Source organism: Melanostigma gelatinosum (genome assembly GCF_949748355.1).
Source record: "Melanostigma gelatinosum genome assembly, chromosome: 20".
NCBI lineage: Eukaryota > Metazoa > Chordata > Actinopteri > Perciformes > Zoarcidae > Melanostigma > Melanostigma gelatinosum.
In genome coordinates, this window is record NC_136653.1 from 16,748,247 (window position 1) to 16,763,828 (window position 15,582).

The 15,582-nt window shown below is 41.3% G+C and overlaps 1 protein-coding gene across 3 annotated transcripts in view; it reads left to right on the plus strand.

Moving 5' to 3' along the window:
* The first annotated feature begins 5,760 nt into the window (after positions 1 to 5,760).
* slc4a2b (solute carrier family 4 member 2b) overlaps positions 5,761 to 15,582 on the plus strand; it is a 30,002-nt gene continuing 20,180 nt past the window's right edge. For all 3 annotated transcript variants that reach the window (XM_079292000.1, XM_079292001.1, XM_079292002.1), the window contains exons 1-3: positions 5,761 to 5,875; positions 7,974 to 8,050; positions 12,362 to 12,533. In XM_079292000.1, the coding sequence (XP_079148126.1) occupies positions 12,474 to 12,533 (60 nt within the window). In that variant the 5' untranslated portion in view covers positions 5,761 to 5,875; positions 7,974 to 8,050; positions 12,362 to 12,473. The remainder of the gene's footprint in view (positions 5,876 to 7,973; positions 8,051 to 12,361; positions 12,534 to 15,582) is intronic.

Consider the following 15,582-nt stretch of genomic DNA (forward strand, 5'->3'; position numbering starts at 1 on the left):
CTATTTATATTAATGTAACCGTTGATTCGTGATGATTCGTGATGCATGAAGATGCATTTAATCAACAGGACAGGACATGTTGAGGAATATAGATAGATAGATAGATAGATAGATAGACAGACAGATAGATAGATAGATAGATAGATAGACAGATAGATAGATAGATAGATAGATAGATAGATAGATAGACAGACAGACAGACAGACAGACAGACAGACAGACAGACAGACAGACAGACAGACAGACAGACAGATAGATACTTAATTCATCCCCAGGGGGAAATTCGTTTGTAGCAGCAGCAATTTACAGAGTAAAATATAACGTATGGAAGGCACAATATATACAGAATAATAAAATAACAGAGCAGATGTTGAATTGAAGGAATAGATTAATAAAAAATAAGCTAAAATAGAAGAGAAAATAGAAATGCACAGTATATACCATGAATAGAGTGGTATTAATTAAATTAACAACTAGTAAACTAAACTAAACAACCTGGACAGTAGAGCCAGGATCACCAACAACAAGCAACAACCGTGTAGCGTTGTAGTCATGTGAAGGACGATGATCAGGCCCGAGGTGTTTTATTATAAAGTCGAATGGCAGTGGGCAGGAATGTTTTTCTGAATCTGTCCTTGTGACAGCGGAGCTGGATCAGTCTGTTGGAGAAAGTGCTCCGCTGCCCCTGCAGGAGGTGGTGGAGAGGGTGGTCCGGGTTATCCAACATGGATAATAGTTTCTTCAGTGTCCTCCTCTCCGCCACCTCTTCCAGATTGTCTTGTTTGCAGCCAATGATGGAGCCGGCCTGAATATGGGCCAGACAACATGAAAATATACTGAAATGATGCTGAAAACATGACAATATGGTAATTTGATGAAACATTAATCAAGGAATGTGCTCGATAAGCACAGCACGGAAAAAAGTACGTCAAGACACAGCCTCAAGATCAGGTAAAGCAGGACCTATACTTTAACTTATGCTAGTGGATACTGTGCTTCATTGGTATATCAAACATATTTGCTATTACACTAGCACAAACCAGATGACAATTAGTAATCCTGGGGCTCTTGGCTAGCTGCTAATTGAATTAATTAATTACATTTATCATGCATTCTGTTCTTCCTTTTTATTCTTTAAAGTATCCCGACAAGAGTGCAATAGCTTACTGAATTGTATATTTAAAGGGCCTATTTTGATTTAACTTAGATTTGTTTTATGGTGATAATAATAATGTTGAAACAATGTTAGTTATCCAAGGAGAGTAAACTGAGCATCGCTGGACAACAACTTACATTTTCAATATCTATTTGAGTAGAGAAAGGAAAAGGTCAGGAAACACCACTGAAGAGCCTTCAGACCTTGCACACAACCTGTTTCATCTTCTCCCCTCTGGTCGGCGCTGCAGAGCTCTGTACCTCGAAACAACCGCACACAACAGGTTCTCTCAACAGGTCTGATGAACAGTAACCAGCAGCTAAATGACACAATATATTTATTTTATGGTTTAAATGTACACTTTTTTTTTGTACAGTATATGCATGTCCGTACATATCTACATCCGTCATGTTATTAAAGAAAAACAATATTTATTCCAGCATATTTGCACACCTTTGCAGTGTCCTGCAGAAACAGATTTTACACATACACATCCATTTCTGCAAATTGCCAACCTTTCCAATAAAGCTAATTCTATTACTTAGACTACTACTTGTACTTATACTGTAAACTATTCCTCATTTAGCATTTCAGTTCATTCCAAATCCCGTTTTCAGTACATTATGAGAAACTCTAAACGTTTCATTTATATTTAATGTGTTCCTGTTCATGTTGTTGGGCGCACTGCGCATCATAACGGTAAAAGACGAACCTCCTTCAGGCTGTCATCAGAATGAATCATGATTCCTGCGCAGGCGCAACAACTTCTCTAGAAAAAATGGCAACAAGTTGCCAGAAATTAAAAAGTATAACCGGAATTCGATTAGTGTTGACTTCAAAATAAGAGTGTGGAATTGCGTTTAAAATAAGGCAATCATGGTGTAATGTACTATTTTTTTAAAATATAATTTGATTAAAAAGTGCTCATTATTGAGTATAAAATGTTTTAATCGTGGTAAATGCACGCCTTCGCTAACGCTCGTCACGTTGGGATGTTAATCTGAATTCCATACCGGAAGTGAAAGTGTTCATATTTTCTACGTCTTGATGCCGGTTAAGCAAGTCACTCGGACAGAGTTTGAGGTGAGTACCATGCACTGGTGAGTGAATATGACAGAATGTGTGCGTGTCTGTAAGCCTCAAAAGGATTTGTGAAAACGCGTTTTGTCGCTTTGAGCTCTTTGTTATTTAAAAAAGCTGTGATGAACTGGCTTTAAGCGTTGACTTATCTTCTTCCTGCATTGACAGCCACCAACTGCCACACATGCACCAAAGTGTCCATTGGTGCTGCTGCCGGTGGATGACTTCGCTTTGTTCCTCGGCTTGTTAATCGGTTATTAGAGGAGAGAAAGTCCTGTAAGTGTGCTCAAGCTTAACTTTTTGTCGTAGTTTAAGCCTCCTCACAGACTGGTGGATAGTGAGCGATAATGTCAACGATAACGTCTCTCATCCTAGCAAGCTAGCGGTTCTGCTTCGTTCCATGTTCATGTCATATTGTACCATAGATTTGGAGATGAAAGTGGAGCACACTAATGAGGGCGCATAATGAAGCATTATGCAACAAAAATGTAAACGAAAAACAATTAACAGAGGCCCAAAGAAGTTGCTATTAAAGCTCTATCTTAGTTAAGAAGTATTCAATTCATGCTATAAAACAAAAGTAAAACTATAACCAGCAAATATGCTGTCTTTTTCTGCTGTGCTTTTTCACAGCAGACATTTTGAAACACAGGTGAAACTAATATCATCAATTGCTGCATTAAAATGATAACTGGCGCTGAGCCATGCTTTGTGTTACGAGTTTTGTGAATTTTTGTTAGTTTTGTGTTTTCTCAGTATGAATCTGAGAAAACAAGAGTGCTCTGATGCTAAGCTATTGAGACAGACATATGACATGTAAAGTACAGGAAAAGAAAACCGGCGACACTCAAGGACATGCCAGTCAAATCCAAAATATTTGGAAGTTTATCTTGCTCTTGAGGTCAGCGGCAACATCGAGACGTGTAAAACTGTTTGGGAAGTTTCATTTGTATGACAGAAACGGAGAAAAGTCAACTTTGCTCCTTTTTTAATTTTGATGTTTTGTGTGCCATGGACCCATTTGAAACCCTCTCCAGGCTCCCTGCAGGTCCCTGCACCCTAGTTTGGGAACCATGGTCCCTGGATTGTTTGTGTCACATGGCTATTAGATCTCAGGACATGCCCTCTGGCTGCATGGGAGGAAGGATGTGTCTCTCTTCTGCTGACTCACCAATGTCATCACCATGTGCACTGCAGGTTATTTCAGGAGATATTGAACTTTGATGCAAAGCAGAGACGATTATCTGTCTGCAGCGGTTTGATTTACTTAGGTTTTATAGTCTCTAACTGTAATAATAGTCCAAGGACTCGTACAATCTGAAATGTTTGTCTTGTCAAATCTGACCTTGTTCGATTCACGCTCTCAAATTCCAGAGTGCTTCGGCTTCCTTTTAGTCGTGTGATCCTGCGAGGGTGCTTTTGACACATCGGATAGATCCGTCTTATCCGTGTGATCACAGCCTCGGCTTTTTTTATTTGTTTTCCTTCGCCGCAGTGCAATACGTCAAACAGAGTTATTGTAAACTGATTCGTGACAACAATGGTTTAAAAAGACTGTGCAAACAGTTGAGCAGAGTGTCTCCGCATTGTTGTTGGGAATTGCTTGGTCATGCAGAAGACGAGGAAGGAAACAAGGCTGATGATAAGCTTCTTCTTTTTTTTTTTTTGCCGTCTTTTTTTGGGTCTTCATGTTTATTTTACCTTCCCCTCTGCAGATAAACAGACCCAGAGTTTAGTTAAACACACCAGGCCTAAACAGCTGCCTCATCCTAACCTAAACACTGTTATTTTAAGTGTGTTTACTGTTAGATATTGTGAAGTCCCATCATGTGTCTGTCAGTTTGCATGCTTGGCCGTCGCTCTGCTGGAGACCGCTAAGTTGCATTTGATTACTATTAAGCGCTTTGGCAGTACACCTTAGAACGTGCATGGTGTGGCCTACCGTCCTCCCACTTTAAACTTTTTTTTTTAAACATTTTGTAGCTCTTTGGAGCATCTAATTATACACTCTACTGCATAAGACGTACCCCAGCGTCCTCACTGTTGTCATCCTTTCCCATGTGGGTGTAAGAGTTTTTATGGCTGTTGTTTGTCCAGAAAATGAATAATGACTGATTTGTATTTGACCTTTTTTGTTTTGTTTTGAGGCCTTTTGTTTTGGGTCTGGGAGCCCGGGAGATATTTTAACTCCCGTCCCAGTCTTGAGTCTGATGAGAGTAAATTCAGTTATTACAAGTGCACCGGGTCAAAGCTCCACAATTACCATGTTTCTGTGAGAATGCAGCTTTATCTTTTGTGCAGCTGGTGCAACCGGAGCAGCCCTGGCTGAGCTTATGACGAGGAATGACCCCGCCGGAACGCCTCTGGACTCACGTCTCTATGTTGACACTGAACTCAAGAGCTAGAGAAGCATCGTTTACATTTTGACTGACTTGTCCTTCATGAGCATCACTAGTCTTCCTTTTCTTCCACCGACAATTACCCAACTCTGCAGTTCTCTACAGCCCTTAAAAGATCTAGTAAATATACATCTACTTATATTCCTTGTCAACAAAGACTTATTATTTTGCATTATTATTTTTGCATGATATATATTGATTATTTTTGCAGTTGAACAACTTTATTATCATTAAAAATAAGCAAAATAAATATTATTTAAAAAATCAAGTGTCAAAAATACATGAAATCTACTTTCGTATCTCAAGAATACACTGATATCCTTATGTCTCTAAGTCTGCTGATGAGTCTGGATTTAGTATTTCATTTACGAATTTCATTAGTGTGAAGATGATGATTTAACATCTAGACATGCTCCATTTTTTAGAGGAGCTGACACTTAAGTAGAATCTTTAACATCCAAGCCTCACACAAAATAGGAATTATGAATAAACCAATGTTTGTTGACTTGCTTGTTTCTCTTCCACCTATTCCGTCACCCTCTTGAGTCTTACTCGTTTATATTCTAACTCACGAATGTAGCTCGTTACCACACGAGCCTAAGGACGTTTCTAGTCTGCAGGCAGACGAAGTGTTTCCACATGACACTTGTTTCCACTTCCTACACTCTTAACCCTCCTCAAGGTATAAAAATACCTGAGTGGTGAAAGCTCTTTCTTTTCTAGAGTGGAGGACAATGGACAGGCGTTATGTAAGCTGCCAGAATTAAGTTGCCTCTTCAATCCCTCTTCACCCCCAAAGACAGGTGCTGTGTTAGCTGTAAGAACAGCCGCTGCTGTCTGACGGGACACAGAGCGAGATGCAGATGGGCATTCGTTGGCTTGAGTGCAGCTGTTAGCTCTGTCTGTGAGACTGGAAGTGTTCCAGTGACTGTGTGCACATAACTTAGCACAGTCATGCTAAAGTGCTGGACCCCCCCCAGACGCAGAGTGACGTTAGTGTGGCCGCTAAGCTGTGTGGAACAGAGCGGGGAGGTGGACACGTCTGCATGAGAGAGGAGCTATTTCAGGCTGAAAACACTTGGCGGCAACAGAGGCACGGCCATCAACCTACACCACCGCCAAATCCCCAAAGAGATCCCCAAAGAGATCCCCAAACAGGGCAGACATCAGTGGTATACAGCGGCATCGAGGTCAGGCTTTGCATTACCAGGAGACTTGAGTGTGCGAGAGCGGTGTTCTGGTGAGTTCAAGCTGTGGTTGTAGTAGTCACCTGTTGGCTTTAAAGTAAACCGTTTGGCCTGGGTTCACCACCTGTGTGTTGCCTTAATGTCTAGGAGCCTATCGGACTGGTTTTGGACTTGAAGGGAGAGAATAATAACAGGAAGCTGGAGGGAGAGTTTCCGAGTTGTGTTAACTCTTCATAAAAGTTGTCTATTGTGTAGAATAACTTGTTGAATGTTATTTTTGGTCGTTTTCTATTTCTTTCAGCAGAGACAATGTGGTTTGAAATGTGCACAATATTTCTTGGATGTAGCACAGATTCCTTTATTGGGTGACAACAAATGAACCTGGAACTATATTTAAAAAACGGCTCAATTAACATTCTTTTTTTAAATTGTCACAGCACGAGTGAGGCCAATATTTCTATTGTGCGGTGGTGTTGTGTAATCGGCATGTTGTCTGTTGGTCATGGTTAAGATAAAGTTGTGAATCGACCTTGCACGCATGAAGTCACGGCTCTTTATATGGTGGACCACAGTGGATAATGCTATTATTAGCACACTGTGGATCAAGGAAAGCCCCATGCTTTGAAATGGACTTCAGTTTTAGCTGCTTGTGACTTTGACTGTGTTTCTTTCCCCCCGCAAGACATGCATGTGACTCCACAGTGATCCCTCATCCCGCCGGGGACAAACTATTATATCACATACACACTCTCAGGTTCCTCCTGAGGTTGGGTATTTCTTTAGCCCTAAGGCTCATATAAGCTGATGTGGAATGCAGCGCTGGATTATTTGGCGAACGTGGAAAGCAACTTGTTTACATCACAGGACTGTTCTTTGTTCGCTGCAAAACACAATTAATCTGCCGGCTTTTATGACTTTAGGTGGGATTAATTGTGCAATAGTGTTGATTCCTCCATGACACGACAAGTTATTTTTTTCCATTGCCAAATACAATAAGAACCAGTAGCATGCCAGAGTGTATTTGAAGGAAACATTACCCTAAAACTGTACAAGCGGATAGTCCTGGTGAACTCCAACTCAACTGGACACATGAAAAATGCTGTGTGGAAATGTGAGCACTCACAATGATATCAAAAGTCATTACCAGTTAATAATTAAAGACATATTCGGCAACATGTCATTGCTTTCCCACTCATTTTCCGCACACATATTAACAAATGAATAAACATCCTGTGCCAACATATAAACACGCAGTTCTAAAGTACACTGCTTTCATTTTGATATATTGCCAATGCCTTTTGCATCGCGCAGTTCAGAAAATAGATTACTTTTTCATCACTTAGCATTTCAGACGTTTTAAGATGCCCTTCATGAGAAGTCAAGTTGCCCGATGTTCTAAAGAAAGCCAGTGTAGTGACTCACTCCCCGTCTTCTGTCTGTATTGTGTGAAATGAGAGCGCTCATTGATTTTGCTGCGTGTGGTGGTAAACCAGGCTTTCGTGGCGCTCCCTCTCATGTCACCCTTTTTAAATTTTTCATTTTAAAAGCATTTTTCATTCTGCTACACCGTATTATGCTTATTTTTTTTTTCAAACTTACATCTCATCCTTGATTTCTAATTCATTTCTGGATAATTACTTCCTCAGGACTATAAAAATAAGTTGAGGAAAATCTCTTTTTGTGTCTCGCTGGTCACAACTGGTACACATTTGCAACCAGTAACGAGGAGTTGCAAGTTGCCACTGCTTTGTTTTTAGAGTTCACCAGACCAACAGGTGGGGAACGTCTGGCCTAAAACATGCAAATCCCCCACTGGCACAATCTGGACAGATATTGATCATTGGGGGTTAAATTTCCACCTCACGGTTGAGGTTGTTTGCGTGTGACAGACGGATCAATTTGTGTGTGTGCTCTGACTCAGTTTTGAATGGGTGCTGGAGTCACATGGCTACTTGTCAGCAGGCTGGAGGAGGAAACAATCCTGAGGAGGAAGGCTGCCGCTGTCAGTTGGTCTGAGAGAGAGAGAGAGCTCTCGGCTGGTCGAGAGGCTGGACCGCACATGATCGGCTCAACATCTCTAACTCTCGTTTCTTTTGTCTCCATATCTCTCCCTCCTCCCTCTGTTTGTTTTTGCCCTGCACTCTGAACCAGCCCCGGGTCTCTCTTCACAACAGTCCAGAATTGCACTACAATGTCTGCGGTGGCCTCTCTGCTGTGAGCACACAAAGGTACGGTACAAATATTAGGTATCTCATTTCTTATCCACTTGTCATGTTGTCTTTTTTGTCAGAAAGTTACTTTATAACTGCTTCTATTTGATTTGTCTGTTTAATTCATTGTTTGTACGGGTTAGTCTTCAATTGTTTTTCAGGTCAAATCAAACTTAACATAATTCTTCCTGTTGGTGTCTCCGGCTTGAGCAAATCCTGCTTAGTTCCACAGGTTCCACAGCAGAACAGGGCCATAAACAAGCCACTTTGAGCCCACTTGAGTTTTAGCAGCACAGATGCTTTTACACAATCATGAATCCTAAATTGGAGCCTTTTTCAAAGCCATGTTTTTGGGGAAGTGATGGCCCTCCTAAATGCTGTGCTTGAATCTAAATAGACCCTTCACAGCTACAGACCTCACTTAATAAGTTTCTGTCTTTTTTTTTGTTTTCTTAAATCAAATCTTGCACAGGCGATAATGCCGTTGATTCTGTGAATTCATGCAGAATCTTTCAACTTGTTATTGTGTTTGATAAAACACGAAGGCCACGGTTTATCTTGACGTCATTGGACGATATCGCAACAACACAATGAGGAGGAAATAAAATCATGCGTTGTCTGCTGAAATGAATCGGACACTGTCTGGTTTTCTGTTCGCCCAGTTCTCTAATGAAACATTCCACGCCTCTCCTCCCTCTCATTGTCCTGCTTTCATAAGTACAGGCCTGTTGAGGTTTGAACATTGTGATCAAGCTGCTATTTCTGGACGAGCATTTTTATCGGCAGCTTGTGTATTTTATCGGACTGTTCTTTGATTCTGACCTTTTTTGATAACAGTTTGTAGATGACCATGCAGTCTGTGGTGGACGCATGCCGAGCTGTGCGATCGAAGCCGGGCCCGGCCGGGCGTCTCACCGGCTCGTGCCGTGAGTTTGAGTCCTGTCGTCTGACTGTCTCGCTCCTTTCCCTTAATGTCATTATGTGGAGGCAAAGAACCTTTTAACCGTCTGTCTTTCACCACAAAGGTCACATGAGATTTCAGTGACATATGCGGAGGAAGAAAATTGACATTTTTGTCGATTGACAATTTATGTAACCTGTCGTCGTCCTTTCTTCAAGAAAAACCCGACAGAGTATCCAAAAAATGCATCTAACCTCTCAAATGTGACAGAAAGACATTGTGTTCAGAGTGGCAGGCTAATGTCTGACTTGTTCCTCACTTTTTATATCCTTTTCCATAAAAGGTTCCTGTAGTGTGCCTTATATTCCAAGTAAATGGAGGAAAATGCTCCTTTCAGGGATATTCAGTATTTCCGAGGTGAGCAGGGCATTTATTTTTTAGCAATACTGGAAATTTACAACGTACCAAGGAGACTTTGTCTGGCTTATTTGCACTCTACAGGAAAGATGAGTCACCACATCAAAGCTCTTAAGACTGATGGGGAAAAAAAACAAAAGTTGTGGCCTTGAGTTATCACATTCCTCTCAAGATGTGAAGCAAATGTCAACATTTTAGTGATTCCATTTTTAGACTCTTGAGAGCATCCTTTGAAGGCGAGGAGTGTTTGGCTGCTATTTTTTCATACCCGATATCTAAAATGTGTGACATCTGAAGCTCCTCGGCCCGATGCATCTGTGCTCTAAAAAGGAACCACAGCGTAGTTGCTTTTTATTCTCTGTAGATGACTAAATGGTCAAAGGTGGCGTCTTCACACATGACCTGATTATATAGTCTGCTCCCTGTAGGAGGGACAGTGACAGCTTGTTATGCTGAGTTAACCTGTAATGTCAGAGTAGACATTTAGTTTTGACCATTATTATCTTTAGAATATAGGTCTGGTCCAAGCATGCGACTGGTTTTTCAGTAAATTTTTCTAAAGTCCAACATCATGTACGCTAGAAAGCATTCCAAAATGCCCAGTTTCTATTTTTTATTTATTTTTTTATACGTTTGCAGCTCTTCCTCACCTTCTTCCTGTTTTTATACTTACTTCCTCCCAGAAGGACAGTTTTCCCAAAGCCCTGCTTGCACACATTTGAGGCTGTGACTAAATCTTAAGTGGAGAAGTAGGGGGAAAATACAAAAAATCCCACAGTCATCGTCTTCTTTTCGGAAAGGTTTGTGAGGCACTGAGCTTCTGGATCACTTTAGGAAGACGTGATGAAGTTCTTCCAGCGGAAAGAAAGGGCGTCTTGTCCTCACTTCCTCTTACACTGTCAGCATTCATCCATTTGTCATTTCGGTTATTGCATAACGGACAAGCAGTTCCTTTTTGTTCAATCCTCCGACTGATTGTACCCGATTACAGACGAGCATGTTTAGATCATTGAGGACAATGCTTTTTTTAGTAGAAAACAAATCTGCTTGCTCACCAAGACTATTGGCGTTATTGTTTTCTCCTCCGACCATTACTGTATTACAGCCGTGCCCTGAGGTAGATAAGCTGGTTCCCATGCTCTGTGTCCCAGGGTTCTGTAACTTTATCCCTGTGTAGTCCGTCCTGCCTCTTCCACAGCGGTGGGGTCTAGGTTTACTGAGAAAGTAATCTTCAAACACACCCAAACTAACTCCTTCTATTGCCTCTACTACAGGGATTAGTTTGTCTCAAACAAGTTAAAGTTGTTGTTCTGAACAGAAGAGCTGCTGGTTTGTAATCGCCATTTTGGCAGCGCAAAGGAGGAGCGTTGCCAGAACCTTGTGTTGTCTGCCGGGCGTCTCAGTTTCAGGTCTCTTTGGCGGCTGATGTCTCTTTTTCATCTGCACTGCGTTTAATCGCTTATCATTGATTTGTGTTTTAGTGAAATATACCTCTCAGAAATCCCTCACTGTCAACAAGGTCATTGATATGATTGTCGTCAGGCAGCAGAGAGGCTTATCAGAGAGCCAGGACATGATTTCTGACTGTCTCAAGCACAGGGACGCCCTCTTTAGGTTCACTTCACAGATTTCTGCAAAGTCTAATATGATCACGACCGCCTGGGTGTCTGGAATGTTTAACGTCATTTGCTTCAATTCATTTAGATATGTCCCGTTTAGCAATACATCCTCTGTGTCATTTGAGTTGATACACTATAAACCTGTTGACCTTTGCAGCCTAACACTAAAGCTTTATTGTATTAAGAACTAGGGCTGCAAGTAACAATCTTCTTGTTTGGCCTCAAATAGTTTTCCTATGAACCCAAAGTGACTTCTTTAAATGTCTTGTTTTGGCTGACCAACATTCTGAAAACCAAAATATTTAGTTTACAATCAGAAAAAACCAGCATATATTCACATTTGAGGAGCCAGAACCACTTCATTTTTTGTCTTTTTCCGATAAAAGGGCGAATAAACGATGATAAAAAAGAGGAGCTTCATCAGGATCTACAATGCTTCCATTAATTGCAGCATATTACTTCTGTACTTTGTCTTCTTGTAGTGCATCTCTATCAAAGCTCCTCCTCGGGCCGACTGAAACCTGATTCCGTTTGGATTCCTGTGGTTGTATGTCGTACGAGAGGGCCGAGGGAGGACGTTAGCCGAGGCACGTGCCGCCACTTATCAAAGGGTCCTCTGCACAGTAGCGCCGTGTTATCTGGTTCTTATCTGGCTCTAATGGTTAATAACCTTGAATTGCTGCGAGGCCTGAAATCATAGAAATGAAAATAGACGCGGCATGTTGTTGTGCACTTCTTCTACCGTTGTAGCCACCATTGCCTCTTGTAGAATGTCTTGGTGTGTGCGATTCATCATCACACACGATGTTCAGTTAAGGCCAGCTGTGTTTGTGAAGTGCGTCTGGTGGACTCAAAGGTACTTCAGTGTCTTCCAGGAAATCCGGAAACTGTTGATCACTCCTCAGTGTGGTCCTCCAGTGAAGCGTGTTGCTTTGCATGTTGTGTTTTGCTGGCTTTGCACTTCAGCACATGTAAAAAAAGTCAGCACTTTATGAGGTTAAAGTGCAAGTAAGCGTTGTCATATGTGAGTATGTTGGCATGCTTACGTGAGCATGGAGCTCAAAGTAGAGCCTCAGAGAGGTTGTTACTTTTTTAGGAGAGAAAGTAACATAATCTCAGTACGTCTGCATATTTTATATTTGGTTGCAAATGTTTTGTATGCAATTAATGATGTCTGTGACCCCAAGGTATCAGCAAACACTTAAATACCTTAAGTACCTGTGCTGCAGCAATCTTCACCTAATCCTTTTTGTGTGTTTTTAGGATCATGTTCTTGCTGCAATGTCCTAAAATGTATGAGATGGGGTTTCAAGTCCTGTACTGCTCATCTCACAGCTGTGCCTTTTAATGTTATAACTCTCCAGCTCAATGTGGATCTGTGTCTGTCTCCAGGTTATGCTGCCCAAAAGCTGTCTGAGTCCCAGTGAGAAAGAGAAGGGCTAAAGCCGCACCGACCCAAACCAGCGTTCCAGAGCTTCTCCTGCAGCGACTCCACCGTGGAGCCATGAGCAACCCCAGCGCTCCCAAACACATTACAGGTGCCATGGCATCGGTTATTCACAGTGTAAGTCCACCCGACCGCACACAGACGACGCATGATAAAACGTGTGAGTTTATAATATGGTGACGGGTTTGTTTCTATCTGCATGTGATAAATCCAGCCTGAGAAACCTCACACATGGGGCAGGGTCTGCGCCCACCAGGTGAAATGCTCCTCAGGAGGAGATTAAGCTCACAATTAGCAGTTTGTTGTCTTTTCATGCATGAGTCTTCAGCGGTTTAGTGTGTCATTTAATATTCTCCCCATGCTTGATCTACGCTGCATCAGCTCCCTCAGTCCTCTCTGGCATCAGTGTGTGTGTTTTGGACAGTGCTGTTGCCTCCAGAGATACTTGTGTACAAATCTAGTCACATGCTAGAGCCTATTCCCTGGAAACATGCAGTACTGCAGAAATAAAACCGTTGAGAATAGTTCAAAAACTCTTCAGATCTGCTCAGAGAGCGCTGCTCCTGTTGAGCTTCCCTTTTCATCCGAGCACTGGAGAATGAAACGGTTCCACAACTGAAACGGTTTCCTTCCGCTTTCCTTAAAGTCGATGGCTTGCCAGTGTTTGAAACGCTAACATAATATTGGCTTATAATGAAAAACATAATTTCATTGCTGCTGGTGGGATTGATGTGATCAAAACGCTGCCTGGAGGGCAGCTGGTCAGCAGCCAAAGAAAACCGAACTCTCAACAAATTCATTTCAGGATGATTTAGAAGCTGCAGCAGAAAACATCACAAGCTTAACTGAACAATCCCCCCCCCCCCCCACGACAAGCCTCATATTGTTATATATTATCAATTTGTGATGGTTAGTGAATGGTTAGTGAATTCCAGGAATTATTACGTCCGATTGCAATCCAGGAATTATCAGGATTTGTTGTTTTCTTTCTGATTTTCCAACCTTTCTCATGTTCTTTTCATTAAGTTTAGGATTTCTACGTTTCCCTGAATGCTTTTCAACATCCCAAATTGAAAAGAGTTTACTATGCTGTGGGTTGAATCCGTAGGTGAGTGGGAATAGTGATGTTTCACAGCGCAGTGGGAGCAAAAACGAAGACATTTTCCACTCTGTAACAAATCAGGCTACTTCTGATGAGGTTTAACTTTTTATTGTACTGTTGAGCGACTGAATAATACGCAGTGGTGTTCAAACGTTCCTGTAGACGTGCTCATGGTGTTCATTTGGCAGCACCAGAGCTGCTTTGTTCTTCATTGCAATACAAACGTAGGAAATGCTTGCTTTGCAGTTTTTTTGCAAAGCTGCTTCCTTTTCCAGTGTTGCACAACTTTATGATCACCATGTTGACAACCTCTGCATTTACCTGCAGGACATACACAACATAAGTGTTGTCTAAGTTTGAAATCCAACCCCACCCGTCCAGGCAAAGCATGCAGAGTATTTCAGAGGTGGAAGTGGATCCATAACACTGAACTACTGACCCATGAAGTGCAGAGAGACAGAGGCCATAGGTTTAACTACTTGTCATAATTTGGATGATTTATTTTCTCATTTTTTCACGTTATTAAAACAGTCAGGAACTAATTATTTAGTTGTTTATATCTAAAGCAACGCATTTAACTTATTCAGTACCTTAAAGAAAATTAATTAATACATTTTTTACGTCACCTAAGTGTACGCTTTCCATACAAAATGCCACCTATAAGCTACAATGTGTAACATAATGCATATTCTATGATCGAAAAGAAGCAGGAAGAAGAGAAGTCTTAAATTACCCGCCCACTCAAAATAATAACATAAATGATCGGCCCGATGGCCTTAAGGCCCAGCCACATGCATTAAAACCCATTCATTTCATATGACCACATTATCTGGTCTCTATGCATTTTATTAAATTGAAAAATAGATGATCAACTTTTAAAATACGATGACAGTTTGACTTCAGACACTGAAATACATCTCTGCTTTAATGCAGTTTGTTCAAACTTTGTTAAAAAGTGAAATGTCTTGAATCCACCTTTTTATTGCTTTTCTGTAGTTTTTTTTAATGGATTTACATTAGCTGTAGATGTGTTTCCCCACACCTACTGCAAAGTAACTGAAATATGATGAAGTGTAAAGTACAACTTTTAAAGTGCTTTATAATCCAACATATACTTTGCTTTGTTCAGAAAGGTGGACTATCGGCGGCTATGTGCGGTTTCCCAGATGATCTGCCCTTTAGTTGTATACATTACACAAACCATTGTCTTTAAACAGGATAAGACCCTCTTTTACCTTTGGCCACATGGATCTCTTGCAGAAGGTGTTGATTGACATCCTTTCAGAGATTCTGTCGAGCCTCTTCAGAATCTCTATTTCGACTCTCCAGCAGCGTGATGACCAAGAAGCTCACCAAAGATAAAAATGTCGCTGTATGACAGTTCCTTTTTATTGGTTGTTCTACTGGCTCACAACCCTACCAAGTTAATTATTGTCTCCTCAACAATGTGAGTCTGTCTGCGTGTGTGTGTTCAGGGAGAGTTCAGATAATCCTCTTTGGATTTTTAAGGGCTAATCGTGAAACTGAGTAATGTCTGTTTCCCCGGTCACGTGACGAGGGCTAACTGAAATGGGAAACAGGTTGCCTTCCATGGAAGTGGCGGACATATCTAGCTTTTGCTTTTGACATTGTAAAAGCAAATATAGCTATCTTGTTGTACTTTAGGCGGCAGCAACACCCCAGCGTGTAATTTGATGGACTATCTGTATTCTTTAAAGGTGAGTTTGTTTCGTCAAAGCAGTTTGCTAATGGAGGACGTGACGCGTTTCTGTTTATGAGATTTTAGTCTTTTTCTTATCATTCCCAGTCGGTCATTACTCATCCTACATTTGGCAAAGTTTCTAAGCCCATATGTCGACTGACTTTGCTTTTAAAGATAAAGTTAACCTCAACACCAACTCTGCAGCTGGTTAATGTTCAGTCGACTTCTTGTGAGTTTGAAATGCACTTTTACTTCAACAGCTCATTGACTTTTCTCAGGCATTAGAAGTCCAAGGTAATAATTACAGCTTAATGTCATCTTAATGCGTCACTAGTTCCAGTTAGTCACCCCTCGAATGTCGT